This window comes from Ovis aries, chromosome 15 (genome assembly GCF_016772045.2).
Source record: "Ovis aries strain OAR_USU_Benz2616 breed Rambouillet chromosome 15, ARS-UI_Ramb_v3.0, whole genome shotgun sequence".
Taxonomy (NCBI): domain Eukaryota; kingdom Metazoa; phylum Chordata; class Mammalia; order Artiodactyla; family Bovidae; genus Ovis; species Ovis aries.
The window spans coordinates 17,855,363-17,875,595 of NC_056068.1; the positions used below are offsets into that span (position 1 = coordinate 17,855,363).

Sequence of the window (20,233 nt, forward strand, 5' to 3'; positions counted from 1 at the left end):
TTATTGATTATGACCAACCTAGATAGCATATTCAAAAGCAGAGACATTACTTTGCCGACTAAGGTCCGTCTAGTCAAGGCTATGGTTTTCCCAGTGGTCATGAATGGATGTGAGAGTTGGACTGTGAAGAAGGCTGAGCACCGAAGAATTGATGCTTTTGAACTGTGATGTTGGAGAAGACTCTTGAGAGTCCCTTGGACTGCAAGGAGATCCAACCAGTCCATTCTGAAGGAGATCAGCCCTGGGATTTCTTTGGAAGGAATGATGCTAAAGCTGAAACTCCAGTACTTTGGCCACCTCATGCGAAGGGTTGACTCACTGGAAAAGACTCTGATGCTGGGAGGGATTAGGGGCAGGAGGAGAAGGGGATGACAGAGGATGAGATGGCTGGATGGCATCACTGACTCGATGGACGTGAGTCTGAGTGAACTCCGGGAGTTGGTGATGGACAGGGAGGCCTGGCGTGCTGCGATTCATGGGGTCGCAAAGAGTTAGACACGACTGAGCAACTGAACTGAACTGAACTGATTGATTGTGAAAACTGATAAGCATCTTTTACTATTGTGATTATGTAACTGTTGCTCACTTAATACCATTGTATCATGACTGGTCAACAGAAAAATAATAGAACTCTATATCACCCAAAACTAGGAACTAATAGAAAAACCTGTAATCATTTTTTGAAATCCAGATGTGTATCAGAATTATCTTGGTATTTTTTTGAAAAATACAAGTGTTCAGTTATTGCTTTTTTTTCTCTAAAGCTCCAGGTATGTTTCTATTGAGCAGCCATGTTTAAAAACAAATGGACTATATGATGATCCTTTACTTTTATCTAGTTTGTTTCACTTTTGTCATTTCATATTCAGTGCTCCCATTTCATTTACTTATGTTTCCCAATTTCTCCATCTCTTTTTTTTCTTCTGAAGTTCTTTCTCAAGCCTTTATCAAGCAAAGTAGAAAAGTTTTTGTATACATATAAATAGTATGTATTATATATATTTTAGAAAACATGAATTTTTACCTCATTAAAAACTGTATGACATTTTGACTTCACTTGTTTGACTTAGTGTGAATAGAATGCTTGATTTCTAATTTTAAAAATTAGATATGCAATAAGCAGCAAAAATTTACTATATAGCACAGGAACCTATAGTCAATATCTTATAACAATCTACAGTGGAAAATAATCTGAAAAATAATATATGTGTATGTGTATAACTGAATCACCTTCCTGTGGGCCTGAAACATTGTAAATTAACTGTGAGTTCAGTTCAGTTCAGTCGCTCAGTCATGTCAGATTCTTTGTGACCCCATGGACTGCAGCATGCCAGGCCTCCCTGTCCTTCACCATCTCCCAGAGCTTGCTCAACTCATGTCCATTGAGCTGGTGATGCCATCCAACCACCTCATCCTCTGTCATCCCCTTCTCCTCCTGCCTTCAGTCTTTCCCAGCATCAGGATCTTTTCTAATGAATCAGCTCTTTACATCAGGTGGCCAAAGTACTGGAGGTTCAGCTTCAGCATCAGTCAACCCAATGAATATTCAGGACTGATTTCCTTTAGGATTGACTGGTTGGATCTCTTTGCAGTACAAGGGACTCTCAAGAGTCTTCTCCAACACCACAGTTCAAAAGCATCAATTGTTCAGTGCTCAGCCTTCTTCATGATCCAGTCTCACATCCAAACATGACTACTGGAAAAACCATGGCTTTGACCATACAGAAGTCTGTTGCAAAGTAATGTCTCTGCTTTTGAATATGCTGTCTAGGTTGATTATAGCTTTTCTTCCAAGGGGCAAGCAACTTTTAATTTCATTGCAGTCACCATCTGCAGTGATTTTGGAGCCCAAGAAAATAAAGTCTGTCACTGTTTCCATTGTTTCCCCATCTATTTGCCATGAAGTGATGGGACCAGATGCCATGATCTTGGTTTTTTGAATGCTGAGTTTTAAGTTAGCTTTTTAACTCTTTTCTTTCACTTTCATCAAGAGGCTCTTTAGTTCCTCTTTGCTTTATGCCATAAGGGTGGTGTCATCTGCATATAGAGATTACTGCTATTTCTCTTGGCAATCTTGATTCCAGCTTGTGCTTCATCCAGCCTGGCATTTCACATAATGTACTCTGCATATAAGTTAAATAAGCAGGGTGACAATATACAGCCTTGCCATACTCCTTTCCCAATCTGGAATCAGTCCATTGTTTCATGTTCAGTTCTAACTGTTGCTTCTTGACCTGCATACAGATTACCAGGAGGTAGGTAAGGTGGTCTGGTATTCCCATCTCTTGAAGAATTTTTCACAATTTGTTGTGATCCACACAGTCAAAGGCTTTAGCATAGTCAATGAAGAAGTAGTAGATGTTTTTCTGTAATTCTCCTGCTTTTTCTATGATCCAATGGATGTTGGCAATTTGATCTCTGGTTCCTCAACCTTTTTCTAAATCCAGCTTGAATATCTGGAAGTTCTCGGTTCATGTACTGTTAAAGCCTAGCCTGGAGAATTTTGAGCATTACTTTGCTAGTATGTGGAATGAGTGTAATAGTGCATAGTTTGAGCATTCTTTGGCATTGCCTTTCTTTGGGACTGGAATGAAAACCAACCTTTTCCAGTCCTGTGGCCACTCCTGAGATTTCCAGATTAGCTGGCATATTGAGTGCAGCACTTTCACAGCATCATCTTTCAGGATTTGAAATAGCTCAACTGGAATTCCATCACCTCCACTTTGTTCATAGTGATGCTTCCTAAGGCCCACTTGACTTCACACTCCAGGACATCTGGCTTTAGGTGAGTGATCACACCATCGTGATTACCTGGGTCATTAAATATTTTTTGTATAGTTCTTCTGTGTATTCTTGCCATCTCTTCTTAATATCTTCTTCTAAATCCATGCCATTTCTGTCCTTTGTTGTGCATATCTTTGCATGAAATGTTCCCTTGGAATCTCCAATTTTCTTGAAGAGATCTCTAGTCTTTGCCATTATATTGTTTTCCCTCCATTTCTTTGCACCGGCCAGTTAAAAAGGCTTTCTTACCTCTTCTTATTCTTTGGAATTACATTCAGATGGGTATATCTTTCTTTTCCTTCTCTGCCTTCTATTCTTTTCTCAGCTATTTGTAAGGCCTCCTCAGACATCCATTTTGCCCTTTTGCATTTCTTTTTCTTAGAGATGATTTTGATCACTGCTTCCTTTACAATGTTACTAACTTGTCCATAGTTCTTCAGGCATTCTGTCATCAGATCTAATCCCTTGAATTTATTTGTCACTTCTACTGTGTAATTGTAAGGGATTTGATTTAGGTCATACGTGAATGGTCGCATGGTTTTCCCTACTTTCTTTAAGTCTGAATTTTCTCCTTTGGGTAGGTTTAAAAGCCCAGTTCAGTTCAGTTGCTCAGTTGTGTCTGATTGTGACCCCATGGAGTGCAGCATGCCAGGCTTCCCTCTCCTTCACCATCTCCCGGAGCTTGCTCAAACTCATGTTCACTAAGTCAGTGATGCCATCCTACCATCTCATTCAGTCTCGTTCCCCTTCTCTTCCTGCCTCAGTCTTTCCCAGCATCAGGGTCTTTTCCAGTGAGTCAGTTCTTCGCATCAGGTGGCCAAAGTATTGGAGTTTCAGCTTCAGCATCAGTCCTTCCAATGAATAATCAGGACTGATTTCCTTTAGGATTTACTAGTTTGATCTCCTTCCAGTCTGAGGAACTCTCAAGAGTCTTCTCTAACACCACAGTTCAAAAGCATCCATAAACTTTTAGGATGGTGTAGCTCTAAGGAAATTCCACTTTCTCCTTATAAACTATGCACAAGCCTTCTTTGTAATCCATTTTAATACCTAATAGCCCTCAATTCTGAAGAAATTTCCCTTCCATTTCTTTTCTTTTTTTTTTTTTTTAATTTTAAAATCTTTAATTCTTACATGCATTCCCAAACATGAACCCCCTCCCACCTCCCTCCCCATAACATCTTTCTGGGTCATCCCCATGCACTAGCCCCAAGCATGCTGCATCCTGCGTCAGACATAGACTGGCGATTCAATTCACATGATAGTATACATGTTAGAATGTCATTCTCCCAAATCATTCCACCCTCTCCCTCTCCCTCTGAGTCCAAAAGTCCGTTATACACATCTGTGTCTCTTTCCCTGTCTTGCATACAGGGTCGTCATTGCCATCTTCCTAAATTCCATATATATGTGTTAGTATACTGTATTGGTGTTTTTCTGGCTTACTTCACTCTGTATAATCGGCTCCAGTTTCATCCATCTCAACAGAACTGATTCAAATGAATTCTTTTTAACTGCTGAGTAATACTCCATTGTGTATATGTACCAAAGCTTTCTTATCCATTCATCTGCTGATGGACATCTAGGTTGTTTCCATGTCCTGGCTATTATAAACAGTGCTGCGATGAACATTGGGGTACATGTGTCTCTTTCAATTCTGGTTTCCTCGGTGTGTATGCCCAGAAGTGGGATTGCTGGGTCATAAGGTAGTTCTATTTGCAATTTTTAAGGAATCTCCACACTGTTCTCCATAGTGGCTGTACTAGTTTGCATTCCCACCAACAGTGTAGGAGGGTTCCTTTTCTCCACACCCTCTCCAACATTTATTGCTTGCAGATTTTTGGATCGCAGCCATTCTGACTGGTGTGAAGTGGTACCTCATTGTGGTTTTGATTTGCATTTCTCTAATAATGAGTGATGTTGAGCATCTTTTCATGTGTTTGTTAGCCATCCGTATGTCTTCTTTGGAGAAATGTCGATTTAGTTCTTTGGCCCATTTTTGATTGGGTCGTTTATTTTCTGGAGTTGAGCTGCATAAGTTGCTTGTATATTTTTGAGATTAGTTGTTTGTCAGTTGCTTCATTTGCTATTATTTTCTCCCATTCAGAAGGCTGTCTTTTCACCTTGCTTCTATTTTCCTTTGTTGTGCAGAAGCTTTTAATTTTAATTAGATCCCATTTGTTTATTTTTGCTTTTATTTCCAGCATTCTGGGAGGTGGATCATAGAGGATCCTGCTGTGATTTATGTCTGAGGGTGTTTTGCCTATGTTCTCCTCTAGGAGTTTTATAGTTTCTGATCTTACATTTAGATCTTTAATCCATTTTGAGTTTATTTTTGTGTGCGGTGTTAGAAAGTGATCTAGTTTCATTCTTTTACAAGTGGTTGACCAGTTTTCCCAGCACCACTTGTTAAAGAGATTGTCTTTACTCCATTGTATATTCTTGCCTCCTTTGTCAAAGATAAGGTGTCCATATGTGTGTGGATTTATCTCTGGGCTTTCTATTTTGTTCCATTGATCTATATGTCTGTCTTTGTGCCAGTACCATACTGTCTTGATGACTGTGGCTTTGTAGTAGAGCCTGAAGTCAGGCAAGTTGATTCCTCCAGTTCCATTCTTCTTTCTCAAGATTGCTTTGGCTATTCGAGGTTTTTGTATTTCCATACAAATCTTGAAATTATTTGTTCTAGTTCTGTGAAAATGTGGCTGGTAGCTTGATAGGGATTGCATTGAATTTGTAAATTGCTTTGGGTAGTATACTCATTTTCACTATATTGATTCTTCCAATCCATGAACATGGTATATTTCTCCATCTATTAGTGTCCTCTTTGATTTCTTTCATCAGTGTTTTATAGTTTTCTATATATAGGTCTTTAGTTTCTTTAGGTAGATATATTCCTAAGTATTTTATTCTTTTCGTTGCAATGGTGAATGGAATTGTTTCCTTAATTTCTTTTCTACTTTCTCATTATTCGTGTATAGGAATGCAAACAGTGAGAGTTTTACTTCTTTCCAATTTGGATTCCTTTTATTTCTTTTTCTGCTCTGATTGCTGTGGCTAAAACTTCCAGAACTATGTTGAATAGTAGCGGTGAAAGTGGACACCCTTGTCTTGTTCCTGACTTTAGGGAAATGCTTTCAATTTTTCACCATTGAGGATAATGTTTGCTGTGGGTTTGTCATAGATAGCTTTTATTATGTTGAGATATGTTCCTTCTATTCCTGCTTTCTGGAGAGTTTTTATCATAAATGGATGTTGAATTTTGTCAAAGGCCTTCTCTGCATCTATTGAGATAATCATATGGTTTTTATTTTCAATTTGTTAATGTGGTGAATTACATTGATTGATTTGCGGATATTGAAGAATCCTTGCATCCCTGGGATAAAGCCCACTTGGTCATGGTGTATGATCTTTTAATGTGTTGTTGGATTCTGATTGCTAGAATTTTGTTGAGGATTTTTGCATCTATGTTCATCAGAGATATTGGCCTGTAGTTTTCTTTTTTGTGACATCTTTGTCAGGTTTTGGTATTAGGGTGATGGTGGCCTCATAGAATGAGTTTGGAAGTTTACCTTCCTCTGCAATTTCTGGAAGAGTTTGAGTAGGATAGGTGTTAGCTCTTCTCGAAATTTTGGTAGAATTCAGCTGTGAAGCCATCTGGACCTGGGCTTTTGTTTGCTGGAAGATTTCTGATTACAGTATCAATTTCCGTGCTTGTGATGGGTCTGTTAAGATTTTCGATTTCTTCCTGGTTCAGTTTTGGAAAATTGTACTTTTCTAAGAATTTGTCCATTTCTTCCACGTTGTCCATTTTATTGGCATACAACTGCTGATAGTAGTCTCTTATGATCCTTTGTATTTCTGTGTTGTCTGTTGTGATCTCTCCATTTTCATTTCTAATTTTATTGATTTGATTTTTCTCTTTGCTTCTTGATGAGTCTGGCTAATGGTTTGTCAATTTTATTTATCCTTTCAAAGAACCAGCTTTTGGCTTTGTTGATTTTTGCTATGGTCTCTTTTGTTTCTTTTGCATTTATTTCTGCCCTAATTTTTAAGATTTCTTTCCTTCTACTAACTCTGGGGTTCTCCAACTCTTCCTTTTCTAGTTGCTTTAGTTGTAGAGTTAGGTTATTTATTTGACTTTTTCTTGTTTCTTGAGGTATGCCTGTATTGCTATGAACTTTCCTCTTAGCACTGCTTTTATAGTGTCCCACAGGTTTTGGGTTGTTGTGTTTTCATTTTCATTCGTTTCTATGCATATTTTGATTTCTTTTTGATTTCTTCTGTGATTTGTTGGTTATTCAGAAGTGTGTTGTTCAACCTCCATATGTTGGAATTTTTAATAGTTTTTCTCCTGTAATTGAGATCTAATCTTAATGCATTATGGTCAGAAAAGATGCTTGGAATGATTTCGATTTTTTGAATTTATCAAGTTTAGATTTATGGCCCAGGATGTGATCTATCCTGGAGAAGGTTCCATGAGCACTTGAAAAAAGGTGAAATTCGTTGTTTTGGGGTGAAATGACCTATAGATATCAATTAGGTCTAACTGATCTAATGTATCATTTAAAGTTTGCGTTTCTTTGTTAATTTTCTGTTTAGTTGATCTGTCCATAGGTGTGAGTGGGGTATTAAAGTCTCCCACTATTATTGTGTTATTGTTGATTTCCTTTCATACTTGTTAGCATTTGTCTTACATATTGTGGTGCTCCTATATTGGGTGCATATATATTTATAATTGTTATATCTTCTTGGATTGTTCCTTTGATCATTATGTAGTGGCCTTCTTTGTCTCTTTTCACAGCCTTTGTTTTAAAGTCTATTTTATCGGATATGAGTATTGCCACTCCTGCTTTCTTTTGGTCTCTATTCGCGTGGTATATCTTTTTCCAGCCCTTCACTTTCAGTCTGTATGTGTCCCCTGTTTTGAGGTGGGTCTCTTGTAAGCAACATATAGAGGGGTCTTGTTTTTGTATCCATTCGGCCAGTCTTTGTCTTTTGGTTGGGGCGTTCAACCCATTTACGTTTATGGTAATTATTGATAAGTATGATCCCGTTGCCATTTACTTTATTGTTTTGGGTTCGGTTTTATACACCCTTTCGTGTTTCCTGTCTAGAGGATATCCTTTAGAATTTGTTGGAGAGCTGGTTTGGTGGTGCTGAATTCTCTCAGCTTTGCTTGTCTGTAAAGCTTTGATTTCTCCTTCGTATTTGAATGAGATCCTTGCTGGGTACAGTAATCTGGGCTGTAGGTTATTGTCTTTCATCACTTTAAGTATGTCTTGCCATTCCCTCCTGGCCTGAAGAGTTTCTATTGACAGATCAGCTGTTATCCTTATGGGAATCCCCTTGTGTGTTATTTGTTGTTTTTCCCTTGCTGCTTTTAATATTTGTTCTTTGTGTTTGATCTTTGTTAATTTGATTAATATGTGTCTTGGGGTGTTTCGCCTTGGGTTTATCCTATTTGGGACTCTCTGTGTTTCTTGGCCTTCCATTTCTTAAGTAGAAAAAGATTATAGTTATTTACTAGATTTGCACAAATACAACACACTCACCTACACACAAACTCACACACTTTATAAATATTACATGTACCCCTCTAAGCTTTTTTCCTAGAATTTAAATGAAACAGTTACATTAGGTTACTCTATCATTCCTTTCAACTTCAAAATTCTGTGGGTTTTCTGTTCCAGGATAGACAACACTACAACACCTACTTAGTAAACTTTCCCTTCTCTTTTTGCAGTGTATTAGCTGACTTTTTTAGGCTTTGAAACAATACTGTTGCAGGAATAAACATTGGGACTTCTTTCTTCAGAGAGTAGAGTGGACATACCTGGACTCAGCGCAGATCTGATCCTCAAGCACTTTGACAACAAGGAGCAGTCAATATCCTAGTCACAGTTTATTACCATATCAATGGAAAATGTTTAAACAAAAGTGGTGAATCATCTGAAATACACAGTCTTGGTAAACAGCAAATTGTGATCAAAGAAATCTTTTAATTACATCTATATTTAATAATATTCAAATAGTAAACATATTTAACATATTTTTGAAATTACTGAAGAAAAACGTTTATTTTTCTTATTCTTAATTTCTAAATCTAGTGAGTGATGTTTCTACTTTTTTTGATCTTCAAAGGTTTTATTTTTTTTCTTGTGGGTCAGAAAAAATGTTTCTTAGTCTCTTCAGTTTAGTAATAGTAATGTAGTGTCTGATATATTGCTAGTAAATAATTAAGTACCAAACACATACATTTTAGGATTTTTGAAAAAGTGTGATAAAATTATGAAAGACATCTGCCTAAATAAATGAAATGAGATAACTGTAAGGGATGTTATAAAAAAATAATGTGAAGTTATTATAAATGTTGGTCAATTACCTGAAATGCTTAATGAAGTGTATAAATCATTGCTTTGTGTTATTTCCCACTTAGTTTCAGAACAGCAAAGAGGTGTGGCAGACTGAAAATTAGGAAGGCAGAGCCTGGGGACTAAAAAGCCATTTCCATCATTCTCTCCCCAGATTGGAAACAGGACAGAAAAGCTTATCACCTATCAAATAGTTCTATCCTCCATAAGTTTATGATTTTAAATAAAACACAGATAGGACAAGCATATTAATGACTCTGTGACATTTTGAAAGAAACGTAGCTTAGAGAATAAATCTCCAGAACACTTCATTAATTTAAAATTGATCAGGACTAAATTAGAAATAAGCAATCCTACCCTCATAAAAGAGAAAACAAGAGTGTCATTTCAAATTGCTTCATATAGAAGGAATGTGAATTTTCATTTGCTTTGGAGGCTAATATAATGGAACAGAAATGAAGTCAGCTTGAGCTTTTCTGTTCTACAAATTCATACTTCTTTAAGAAAGATAGCAAACTGAATAAGAACGCAGTGACTAAAGGAGACAAAAGGAGGTTGGCAGTATCAAAACTTTATATCATTAGACTTGGAAATTTTGAAAACTTTTGATTGGGAAGGAAAGCATTTAAAAAAAAAAAATTCACTTACTTAGTCAGGGGGACTGTGCCTGTCCCTGAGCTTGAGATTTTCATATCTCTTATTTATTTCCTCCAAGAACTTGTGAGAAAGGTATTTGTCATCCCATATTACAGATCAGGAAGCCAAAGGCTATCATGAAGAAGTTCAGTAACTTCACCAAGGTCTCATATATATGAGTAGCAGAACCAAAATTTGCACACAGCTTGACTCTTCCTTCAAAGCCCATTTTGAATCCAATTTGTCGCACTGTGTAAAGCTGACATATAGATTCCCCTTCATGGATCACAGCACTGTCATGGTGAAGGGGCTTGTATAACTCAGTGATGCTATGAAGCTGTGCCGTACAGGGCCACCTAAGACAGATGGGTCACAGTGAAGAATCTGATAACATGTAGTCCACTGGAGAAGGAAATGGCAGCCCACTCCAGTATTCTTGCCTGGAGAACACTATAGACAGTATGAAAAGGCTAAAAGATATAACACCAGAAGATGAGCCTCCCAGGTAAGAAGCTGTCCAATATGCTACTAGGGAAGAGCAGATGGCAATTACTAGTAGCTCTAGTAAGAATGAAATAGTTGGGTCAAAGCAGAAACGACACTCAGTTGTGGATTTGTCTAGTGGTGAAAGTAAAGTCTGACACTGTAGAGAATATTGCATACGAACCTGGGATGTTAGATTCATGAATCAAAGTAAATTGGACGTGGTCAAACAGGAGACGGCAAGAATGAATATCAACATCTTAGGAATCGGTGAACTATAATGGACAGGAATGAAAGTGAAAGAAAGTGATGAGGGACTTCCCTGGTTCAGTCTCTGGGTCAGGAAGATCGCCTGGGAAAAGGAATGGCTACCCACTCATTCCAGTATTCTTTTCTAAAGAATTCCATGGACACAGGACCCTGGCAGGCTACAGAATGGGAGAATTTAATTCAGATGACCATGATATCTACTACTGTGGGTGAGAATCCTTTGACACAAGATACAGCATGCTTGGGGCTGGTGCATGGGGATGACCCAGAGAGATGTTATGGGGAGGGAGGTGGGAGGGGGTTCATGTTTGCGAACGCATGTAAGAATTAAAGATTTTAAAATTAAAAAAATAAAAAACTTAAATAAATAAATAAATAATTGCAAATGAAAAAAAAAAAAAATGAAGTAGCCCTCATAGTCAACAAAAAAGTCCAAAAGGCAGTACTTGGTACCTGGATGCAATCTCAAAAATGACAGAATAATCTCAGCTCAGTTAAGGCAAAGCATTCAATATCACAGTAACCCAAGGCTATGTCCCAACCACTGACATGGAAGAAGCTGAAGCTGACCAGTTACGAAGACCTACAAAACCTTCTAGAATTAACATCAAAACAGATAGCCTTTTCATCTTAGGGGGTTGGAAGTCAAGAGTTACCTGGAGTAACAGGCAAGTTTGGCCTTGGAGTACAAAAATGAAGCAGGGCAAAGGCTAACAGAATTTTGTCAAGAGAACACACTGGTCATAGCAAACACTCTTTTCCAACAACTCAAGAGATGACTCCACATATGAACATAACCCAGATGGCCAATAATGAAATCAGATTGTTTATATTCTTTGCAGCCAAAGACAGAAACACTCTATATAGTCAGCAAAAACAAGACCTGTTGCTGACTGTAGCTCAGATCAGCAAAATTCAGGCTCAAATTGAAGAAAATAGGGAAAACCACTAGACCATTCAAGTATGACCTAAAACAAATCCATTATGATTATATGGTGGATGACAAATATGGTCAAGTGTTTAGATCTGGTAGACAGAATGCCTGAAGAACTAAGGATGGTGGTTCCTAACATTGTATATTAGGCACTGACTAAAACCATCCCAAAGAAAAAGAAATGCAAAAAGGCAAAATGGTTGTCTGAGGAGGCTTTACAAAGAGCTGAGGAAAGAAGAGAAAAGAAGGGCAAGGGAGAAAGGGAAAGATATACCCAACTGAATACAGAGTTCCAGAGAATAGCAAGGAGAGATAAGAAGGCGTTCTTATGTGAACAATGCAAAGAAATAGAGGAAAACAATAAAATGGGAAAGACTAGAGATCTCTTCAAGAAAATTGGTGATATCAAGGGAACAATTCATGCAAGGATGGGCACAAGAAAGGACATAAACAGCAAGTAGACCTAACAGAAGTAGAAGAGATTAAGAAGAGGTAGCACAAATACACCGAAGAACTATACAAGAAAGGTCTTAATAACCCAAATAACCAATGGTGTGGTCATTCACCTAGAGCTGGACATTCTGCAGTGTGAACTCAAGCGGGCCTTAGAAAGCATTGCTACAAACAAAGTTAGTGGAGGTGACAGAATACCAGCTGAACTATTTAAAATATTAAAATATGATGCTGTTAAAGTGCTGCACTCAATATATCAGCAAATTTGGAAAACTCAGCAGTGGCCACAGGACTGGAAAAGGTCATCTTTCATTCCAATTCCACAGAAGGGCAATGCCAAAGAATATTCAAACTAACATACAATTGTGCTCTTTTCACATGCTAACAAGGTTATGCTCAAAATCCTTCAAGCTAGGCTTTAGCAATATGTGAAGCAAGAAATTCCAGAGGTACAAGCTGGATTTACAAAGGGCAGAGGAACCAGAGATCAAATTGCCAACATCCATTTTACCATAGAGACAGCAAGGGAATTCCAGAAAAATGACTTCCGCTTCATCGACTATGTTAAAGCCTTTGACTATAGGGATCACAACAAACTGTGGAAAATTCTTCAAGAGATGGGAATGCCAGACCACCCTACCTGCCTCCTGAGAAATCTGTATGCAGGTCAAGAAGGAACAGTTAGAACCAGAACAATAGACTGGTTCAATAGACTGGTTCAACATTGGGAAACGAGTACATCAAGGCTGTATACTGTCATTCTGCTTATTTAACTTATATGCAGAGTACATCATGCAAAATGCCATGCTGGATGAATCACAAGCTGGAATCAAGATTGCCTGGACAAATATCAATAACTTCAGATATGCAGATGATACCACTGTAATGGTAGAAAGTGAAAAGGAACTAAAGAGCTTCTCAATGAGGGTGAAAGAGGAGAGTGAAAAAGCTGGCTTGAAACTCAACATTTAAAAAACTAAGATTATAGATCAGGTCCCATCACTTCATGGCAAATAGAAGGGGGAAAAAGCTGAAGCAGGGACAGATTTTACTTTCCTGGGCTCCAAAATCACTGGAGACAGTGACTACAGCCATAAAATTTAAAGATACTTGCTCCTTGGAAGAAACGCTATGATAAACCTAGACAGCACATTAAAAAGCAGAGACATCACTTTGCAAACAAAGGTCCGTATAGTCAAAGCTATGGTTTTTCCAGTAGTCATGTATGCATGTGAGAGCTGGACCATAAAGAATGCTGAGCATCAAAGACTTGATGGTTTTGAATTGTGCTGGAGAAGATTCTTGAGAGTCCCTTGGACTGCAAGGAGATTAAACCAGTCAATCCTAATGGAAATCAAACCTGAATATTTAATGGAAAGACTGATGCTGAAGCTGAAGCTCCAATACTTTGCTTATGTTTCGATGCTCCAATACTTTGGCCAGCCAATGTGAGAAGCCAGCTCATTGGATAAGACCTTGATGCTGGGAAATTTGAAGGCAAAAGAAGCGGGCAACAGAGGATGAGATGGTTAGATAGCATCACTGACTCAATGGATATGAATTTGAGCATACTCTGCCAGATAGTGGACGACAAAGGAGCCTGGTGTGCTGCAGTTCATGGTGTCACAAAGAGTTGGACATGACTTAGTGACTAAGAACAACAAGGTTCTCAAAATTCATAGTTGGAAAAATAACCTTTGTCATTCCTGTTACAATGGAGTCTTCATCTCCCTTTTTGTTTAGGAATTTTATTAATGCTCTCTACAGCTGCAACAAAAGGGCTGACTCCACCTGGCCAAGGGAACAGTCCTGAAGGCCAACTTGGTACAACTCAAGGCTAAATGGAAATCCTCCCAAATGTATGACTGCCTGCTAATTGGGAATATTCTACAAGAACCTATTGAAAACAGAGATCTTATTAACAATACAGGTGATTTGATAAAAGGGAAAGACCATTGAACTAGGTATTGAAATTGTGGGGAATCTGGACATGACTTTGACATTTATCCACTGTGGAACCACAGGAAAAATATTTATTTTCACTAAGCTTGTTTCTTACAGGAATAGTGAAAAGAATAATACCAGTCCTTCCTATTCTAGTGACTCAGACAGTAAAGAATCTCTCTGCGATGAAGGAGACCTGGGTTCAAACCCTTGGCCGGGAAGATCCCCTGGAGAAGGGAATGGCTACTCACTCCACAACCTTGCCTGGAGAATTCCATGGACAGAGGAGCCTGGTGGGCTACAGTCCATGGGGTCGCAAAGAGTTGGACACGACTGAGTGACTAACACTCTTACTAACTCACAAGATGATTAAGGAGAGCATATGAAACAGGGCACAATTCAAAATACTGAAGTGCTCCATAATTAGGAGGTAAGATAATTTTACGGAGGTATTACTGATGAAGGTAGAGGACGACTGAGTAGAAAATAGTCCTGGTATCTTGCTATCTAGACATACTCCAAACACCCTCTCTCCATCTCTTCTTTCTTTTCTTCTACAATAATTACTGAGCAACTCTGCCAGGCAGTGTGTTAGATGCTGGGAATATAACAATGTCAACAGGTTTTGCCTACAATCATAATAGAAGGAAATACTCAATTTAAGTCAGAGGTTACTAAAAATAAAGATATAGATTGGTTTCTTGCTCATCCAAAACCACAGACCCCCAAATTTCTGTCTGTGAGCTCCTGTTTGAAATCCCCCTGTTTTAGACCATTCAAGTTCACATGTTTACTATCTAGGTTCCTGGAGATATGCGGCATAATAATAGTACTCAGATAAGTGTAACATTGTTAAATGAGAGTGCTAATTAATAAGGGAATCTTGGTAAGTCATGTAAGATTACAGTTTGAGAAAATTTTCCGTATTTTTCATTTAGTTCTTGGAGAAAGAAATTTTTCAGGACTTGTAAGTGAACCATGTTAGCAGAAAATGTAAAGACTGGTTGGGTGAGACTTCAGAAATATAGGGCAGGTTTTTAAACGGAAGCTAGGAATCGTATCCTGAAAGGAGAATCTAAAGGAATAAAAGTGAGGTTGTCTGAAAGAACTTGGTGAAAGTCTTTAGTTTGTTTCCTTATGACTTTTCTCTTGATTATTAAAACATTATGATCATTTGGGGGTAAAAAAGAAGAGTGAAAAAAAATGTGTTACTCTCTTGCTGTGACCACCAATAATCCTGATGTATGAGGTACAGGTTCATTTATTTATTATGACTTGGAATAAAACTATATAATTTGTTTCCTGTTCCATCCTCAAACTTGTATAAGCATTACTAAATAACATTTTAAAACATCAAAAATTTTATTGTGATTTGAAACACACAAAACTGACCATCTTAACCATTTTTAAGTGTACATTTCAGTAGTGTTAAGTATATTCTTCAGTGATCAATGCAAAGAAATCGAGGAAAACAACAGAATGGGAAAGACTAGAGATCTCTTCCAGAAAATTAGAGATACCAAGGGAACATTTCCTGCAAAGATGGGCTTGATAAAGGACAGAAATGGTATGGACCTAACAGAAGCAGAAGATATTAAGAAGAGGTGGCAAGAATACATGGAAGAACTGTACAAGAAAGATCTTCACGACCCAGATAATCATGATGATGTGATCACTAATCTAGAGCCAGACATCTTGGAATGTGAAGTCAAGTGGGCCTTAGAAAGCATCACTACGAACAAAGCTAGTGGAGGTGATGGAATTCCAGTTGAGCTATTTCAAATCCTGAAAGATGATGCTGTGAAAGTGCTGCACTCAATATGCCAACTAATTTGGAAAATTCAGCAGTAGCCACAGGACTGGAAAAGGTCCGTTTTCATTCCAATCCCAAAGAAAGGCAATGCCAAAGAATGCTCAAACTACCACACAATTGCACTCATCTCACATGCTAGTAAAGTAATGCTCAAAATTCTCCCAGCCAGGCTTCAGCAATACGTGACCTGTGAACTCCCTGATGTTCAAGCTGGTTTTAGAAAAGGCAGAGTAACCAGAGATCAAATTGCCAACATCTGCTGGATCATGGAAAAAGCAAGAAAGTTCCAGAAAAACATCTATTTCTGCTTTATTGACTATGCCAAGCCTTTGACTGTGCGGATCACAATCAACTGTGGAAAATTCTTCCAGAGATGGGAATACCAGACCACCTAACCTGCCTCTTGAGAAATCTGTATGCAGGTCAGGAAGCAACAGTTAGAACTGGGCATGGAACAACAGACTGGTTCCAAATAGGAAAAGGAGTACATCAAGGCTGTATATTGTCACCCTGCTTATTTAACTTCTATGCAGAGTACATCATGAGAAATGGTGGGCTGGAAGAAACAGAAGCTGGAATCAAGATTGCCGGGAGAAATATCAATAACCTCAGATATGCAAATGACACCACCCTTATGGCAGAAAGTGAAGAGGAACTAAAAAGCCTCTTGATGAAAGTGAAAGAGGAGAGTGAAAAAGTTGGCGTAAAGCTCAACATTCAGAAAACGAAGATCATGGCATCTGGTCCCATCACTTCATGGGAAATAGATGGGAAACAGTGGAAACAGTGTCAGACTTTATTTTTTGGGGCTCCGAAATCACCGCAGATGGTGACTGCAGCCATGAAATTAAAAGACGCTTACTCCTTGGAAGAAAAGTTATGTCCAACCTAGATAGCATATTCAAAAGCAGAGACATTACCTTGCTGACTAAGGTCCGTCTAGTCAAGGCTATGGTTTTTCCTGTGGTCATGTATGGATGTGAGTTGGACTGTGAAGAAGGCTGAGCGCCGAAGATTTGATGCTTTTGAACTGTGGTGTTGGAGAAGACCCTTGAGAGTCCCTCGGACTGCAAGGAGATCCAACCAGTCCATTCTGAAGGAGATCAGCCTTGGGATATCTTTGGAGGGAATGATGCTGAAGCTGAAACTCCAGTACTTTGGCCACCTCATGCGAAGAGTTGACTCATTGGAAAAGACTCTGATGCTGGGAGGGATTGGGGACAGTAGGAGAAAGGGACAACCGAGGATGAGATGGCTGGATGGCATCATGGACTCGATGGACATGAGTCTGAGTGAACTCCTGGAGATGGTGATGAACAGCAAGGCCTGGCGTGCTGCAATTCATGGGGTCGCAAAGAGTTGGACATGACTGAGGGACTGAACTGAACTGAAATATATTCATATTTTTTGTGCACAAACTCTAGACCTTTCTCATTTTGCAAAACTTGAAACTCTGTACCATTCAACAACTTCTCATTTCCCTCTTCCATCAGCCCCTGGCAGCCACCATTTTACTTTTTCTTTCTTTGAATTTGACTACTTTAGATACTTCATAGTGGAATTGAAAGTGCTACTTTAAATAGCTGTTAAATATTTCATCACATGAATGTACCATGCTTTGTTTAACAACTACCTTATAGCTGCTCTTTAAACTTATTGCAATAAATAATCATAATGGGGCAAGAATATCCTTGCTCATAAGTCTTTGACTACATGAAGATCATTTTTTAAGAAGTCTGATTATCAGATTAAAAGACATGGACATTTTTCATAAATGACTTTTTTTTCATTTTTACATATTCATTTTCATTACATTTCATTTTTACATTTTCTAACTGTTGAGACATATATTTTGCACATTAGGTTTGTAAATGTTTAAGATTCTGCATGGAAAATTACTTTCTAGGAACATTTGACCAATTTGCTCCCACCAGCAAAGGATGAAGGTCATTGTCTAAGAGTATTTCATTAACAGCTTTTGAGTATTCGCAGTTAAAAAATTTGCCATTATTTTTAGATTAAAAATGGAATAAAAATAGAATTTTATTTGAATTTATGCATGTGTGCTAGCTAAGTCCAACACTCTGTGATCCTATGGACTGTAGCCTTCCAGGCTCCTCTGTCCATGGGATTCTCCAGGCTAGAATACTGGAGTGGGTTCCTATCCCTCCTCCAGGCGATTTCACCACCCAGGAATGGAATCCACTGTCTCTTAAGTCTCCTGCATTGCCAGGTGGGTTCTTTATGACTAGTGCCATCTGGGAAGCCTATTTGAATTCATAGTTCTTTCATTAAAAGTAGGAATAACAGTATTTCATTTTGGATCATATAACTTCCCTTTTTCATGTATAAATTAATTTTTTCCTTAGTTTTCCATCTTTTTTCTAAACCCCCTCGTCCCCATTTATAACATTACAAAATTATTTTTAGAAAACAAAGAAAACTATAAAGAAGAAAATACACTCCGTGGTGAAAGACTACATCTGGGTTTAAGGATCTTCTGATCCTTAGGGCCATGGAGACTTCTTAAAAAACCAAAGTACTCAGTTTTCCACTGGCGGTGGAAAGGGCGCTGGGTATTCTGATTGTCTCTTTGTTGACAAAACCGGGTGCCAGTTGACAGGACATAAATCAGCAAATCCTGACTAGCAACAATTCGAAACTAGCAGGACAAGCTGTTTAGAAGTCGCAAACTTAAGATACTAAGGAGAACCTGGGAGGACGACTGGGCAGAAGGGATTCAGGACAGGACCAGAGGGAAAACCTAGTTAGTTCCGAGTTTCACTAATTCCTGCGATCCGCTTTCAAGAACTCGAAACTCTAAGAAAACAAAAAATCTAGCCTGCAAAACTGCCTCCTAAATTGCCTGCTTCTCTGACATCTGCTTTTTGTAGGATCAGGCCTAAACAACGCACCCCGATCCGATTCTCGGGCTGGATGACTCAACGCGTGAAGGCACTCCCTGCAAGCTGTAACAGATCAGACAACTCGTCAAGCGTAGAAAGACCACCTCCAACTTGTGACTCACACTGCTTTCATGAACACCCCGGGCGCCATCCATACGGATTATCAGTCCCCGCACGTTAACTGCGGAAGGGAGCTCGGAGTTCATTTATTCATTCAGTAGACTTGCGCTGCAACTCCCTTCCGCCTTTGGGTCTGGGAAGGGAGGAGAAGAGGAGGTGACCAGCGCCGAGGGAAGGACGCCGCGCGGGCGGCGGGCGGGTTCCCGGGGAGGGGCGCGCGGTCGAGGCCGGGACGCGTGCAGGGGAAGCGCGGAGCGGCCGCAGGGCGGGGGAGGTCCGCGGTCGAACACTACCTGGGGGCGAGCGGGTGAGGTTTTGGCCCTCCGAGCTGACAGCCTGCAGGTAGAAATAGCGGACCGGCAGAACGACGCCCGCCTGCAGCCCGGGGCCCCACACCAGGCTCCGCGGCGCGCTGAGCGGCGCCTCCAGGGCCCCTGAGGCCACGAGCAGGGCGAGTTGCAGCGCCAGCAGCCGGGCCCGCGGCAGATGGCGCATGGTCTCAGGGCCACGGCGCCCCAGCTCGGCGGCGGCGGCGGGGAGGTGCCGGGCGCGCGGCGGGCCGGGAGCGGGGCCCACTCCGGGGCGGGCTTCGCTCCGCCGCCCGCGGCTCCGCCCCTGGTTCCCACTCGGCCGGAAGGCGAGGGCCAGCCCGTCGCAGAGGGGCCGGGCGCGGCCGCGGGGCCGCAATGGACTCGGCTCTCCCGCTCCAGGCCCAGCAACCGGCAGCGCGGGTCTGAGGACCAGGGCGGAGGGGGCGCTGCTGAGACCGGCGTGCTTGAGGCTGTGCCCTGCTGCCGCTTCTGCTGCTGGAGTTTGGCAACTCGTCAGAGGAAACTTGTCTTTTTTAAAGGACGCACAGGATGATTGCTGTAGAGAAAAGGCCCAGTGGCGAAGAGCTTACGCGAACGCCTTCAAACAACGAATTTCACTGGGTTTAAAAGACGCAGAGCAAAATGTCATTCCCGATTCCCGTCCAAGGCCAACTCTCCCAGCCCTTCCGTTCACAACAGCACCCATCAAACTGTATTACCTGTCTTGTTTTCTGCTCAGCAGTCTCCCTCACTAAACTGTAACTCCCTCCAGTCTCCGAAATCCCCTAAACCCTATACTTCCCTTCTTTCAACAAATGTTTGTTCAACCTTTGCTGAGTTGGAGCCAAGCCTCAAGCGAGGAACCAAAAGTTGCGCTCAGTAGCAGGAGTCAGAGTTGAGGCTGGTGGGTGAGCATCACCTCAGAGTCAGAAACTGCTGTCCCGTAACCGACGGGGGTTGATTGGTCTTGAATGCGCCTCGGTCCTCAGATGCTGGACGTTGGATCTGGGGAAAGACTGGCAAGGACTCTGGTAGCGGGAAGTCACTGACTACCTTTCTCTTCCCACCATTTTGATCTTGGATGGGCAACAGTAAGTTTCAGTGTCCCAAAGAGAGATCTTAGTTCCCTCCACAGGAAATGAACCAGGGTAACCTAGATGAAAACCAGGAATCTTAGCTACTAGACCACCAGGTAGAAATAGACT

General features: G+C 40.2%; 1 protein-coding gene across 4 annotated transcripts in view; it reads right to left on the reverse strand.

Moving 5' to 3' along the window:
- Positions 1 to 19,452, reverse strand: part of POGLUT3 (protein O-glucosyltransferase 3) — a 38,933-nt gene extending 19,481 nt beyond the window's left edge. For 2 of the 4 annotated variants that reach the window (XM_027979171.3, XM_060399695.1), the window contains exons 1-2: positions 19,011 to 19,452; positions 18,607 to 18,660 (exon numbers count right to left, since the gene is read on the reverse strand). In XM_027979171.3, coding sequence (XP_027834972.2) covers positions 18,607 to 18,660; positions 19,011 to 19,212 — 256 coding nt within the window. In that variant the 5' untranslated portion in view covers positions 19,213 to 19,452. The remainder of the gene's footprint in view (positions 1 to 18,606; positions 18,661 to 19,010) is intronic. The other 2 variants (XM_027979172.3, XM_060399696.1) reach the window with 1 other exon arrangement.
- Between the last annotated feature and the right edge of the window lie 781 nt (positions 19,453 to 20,233).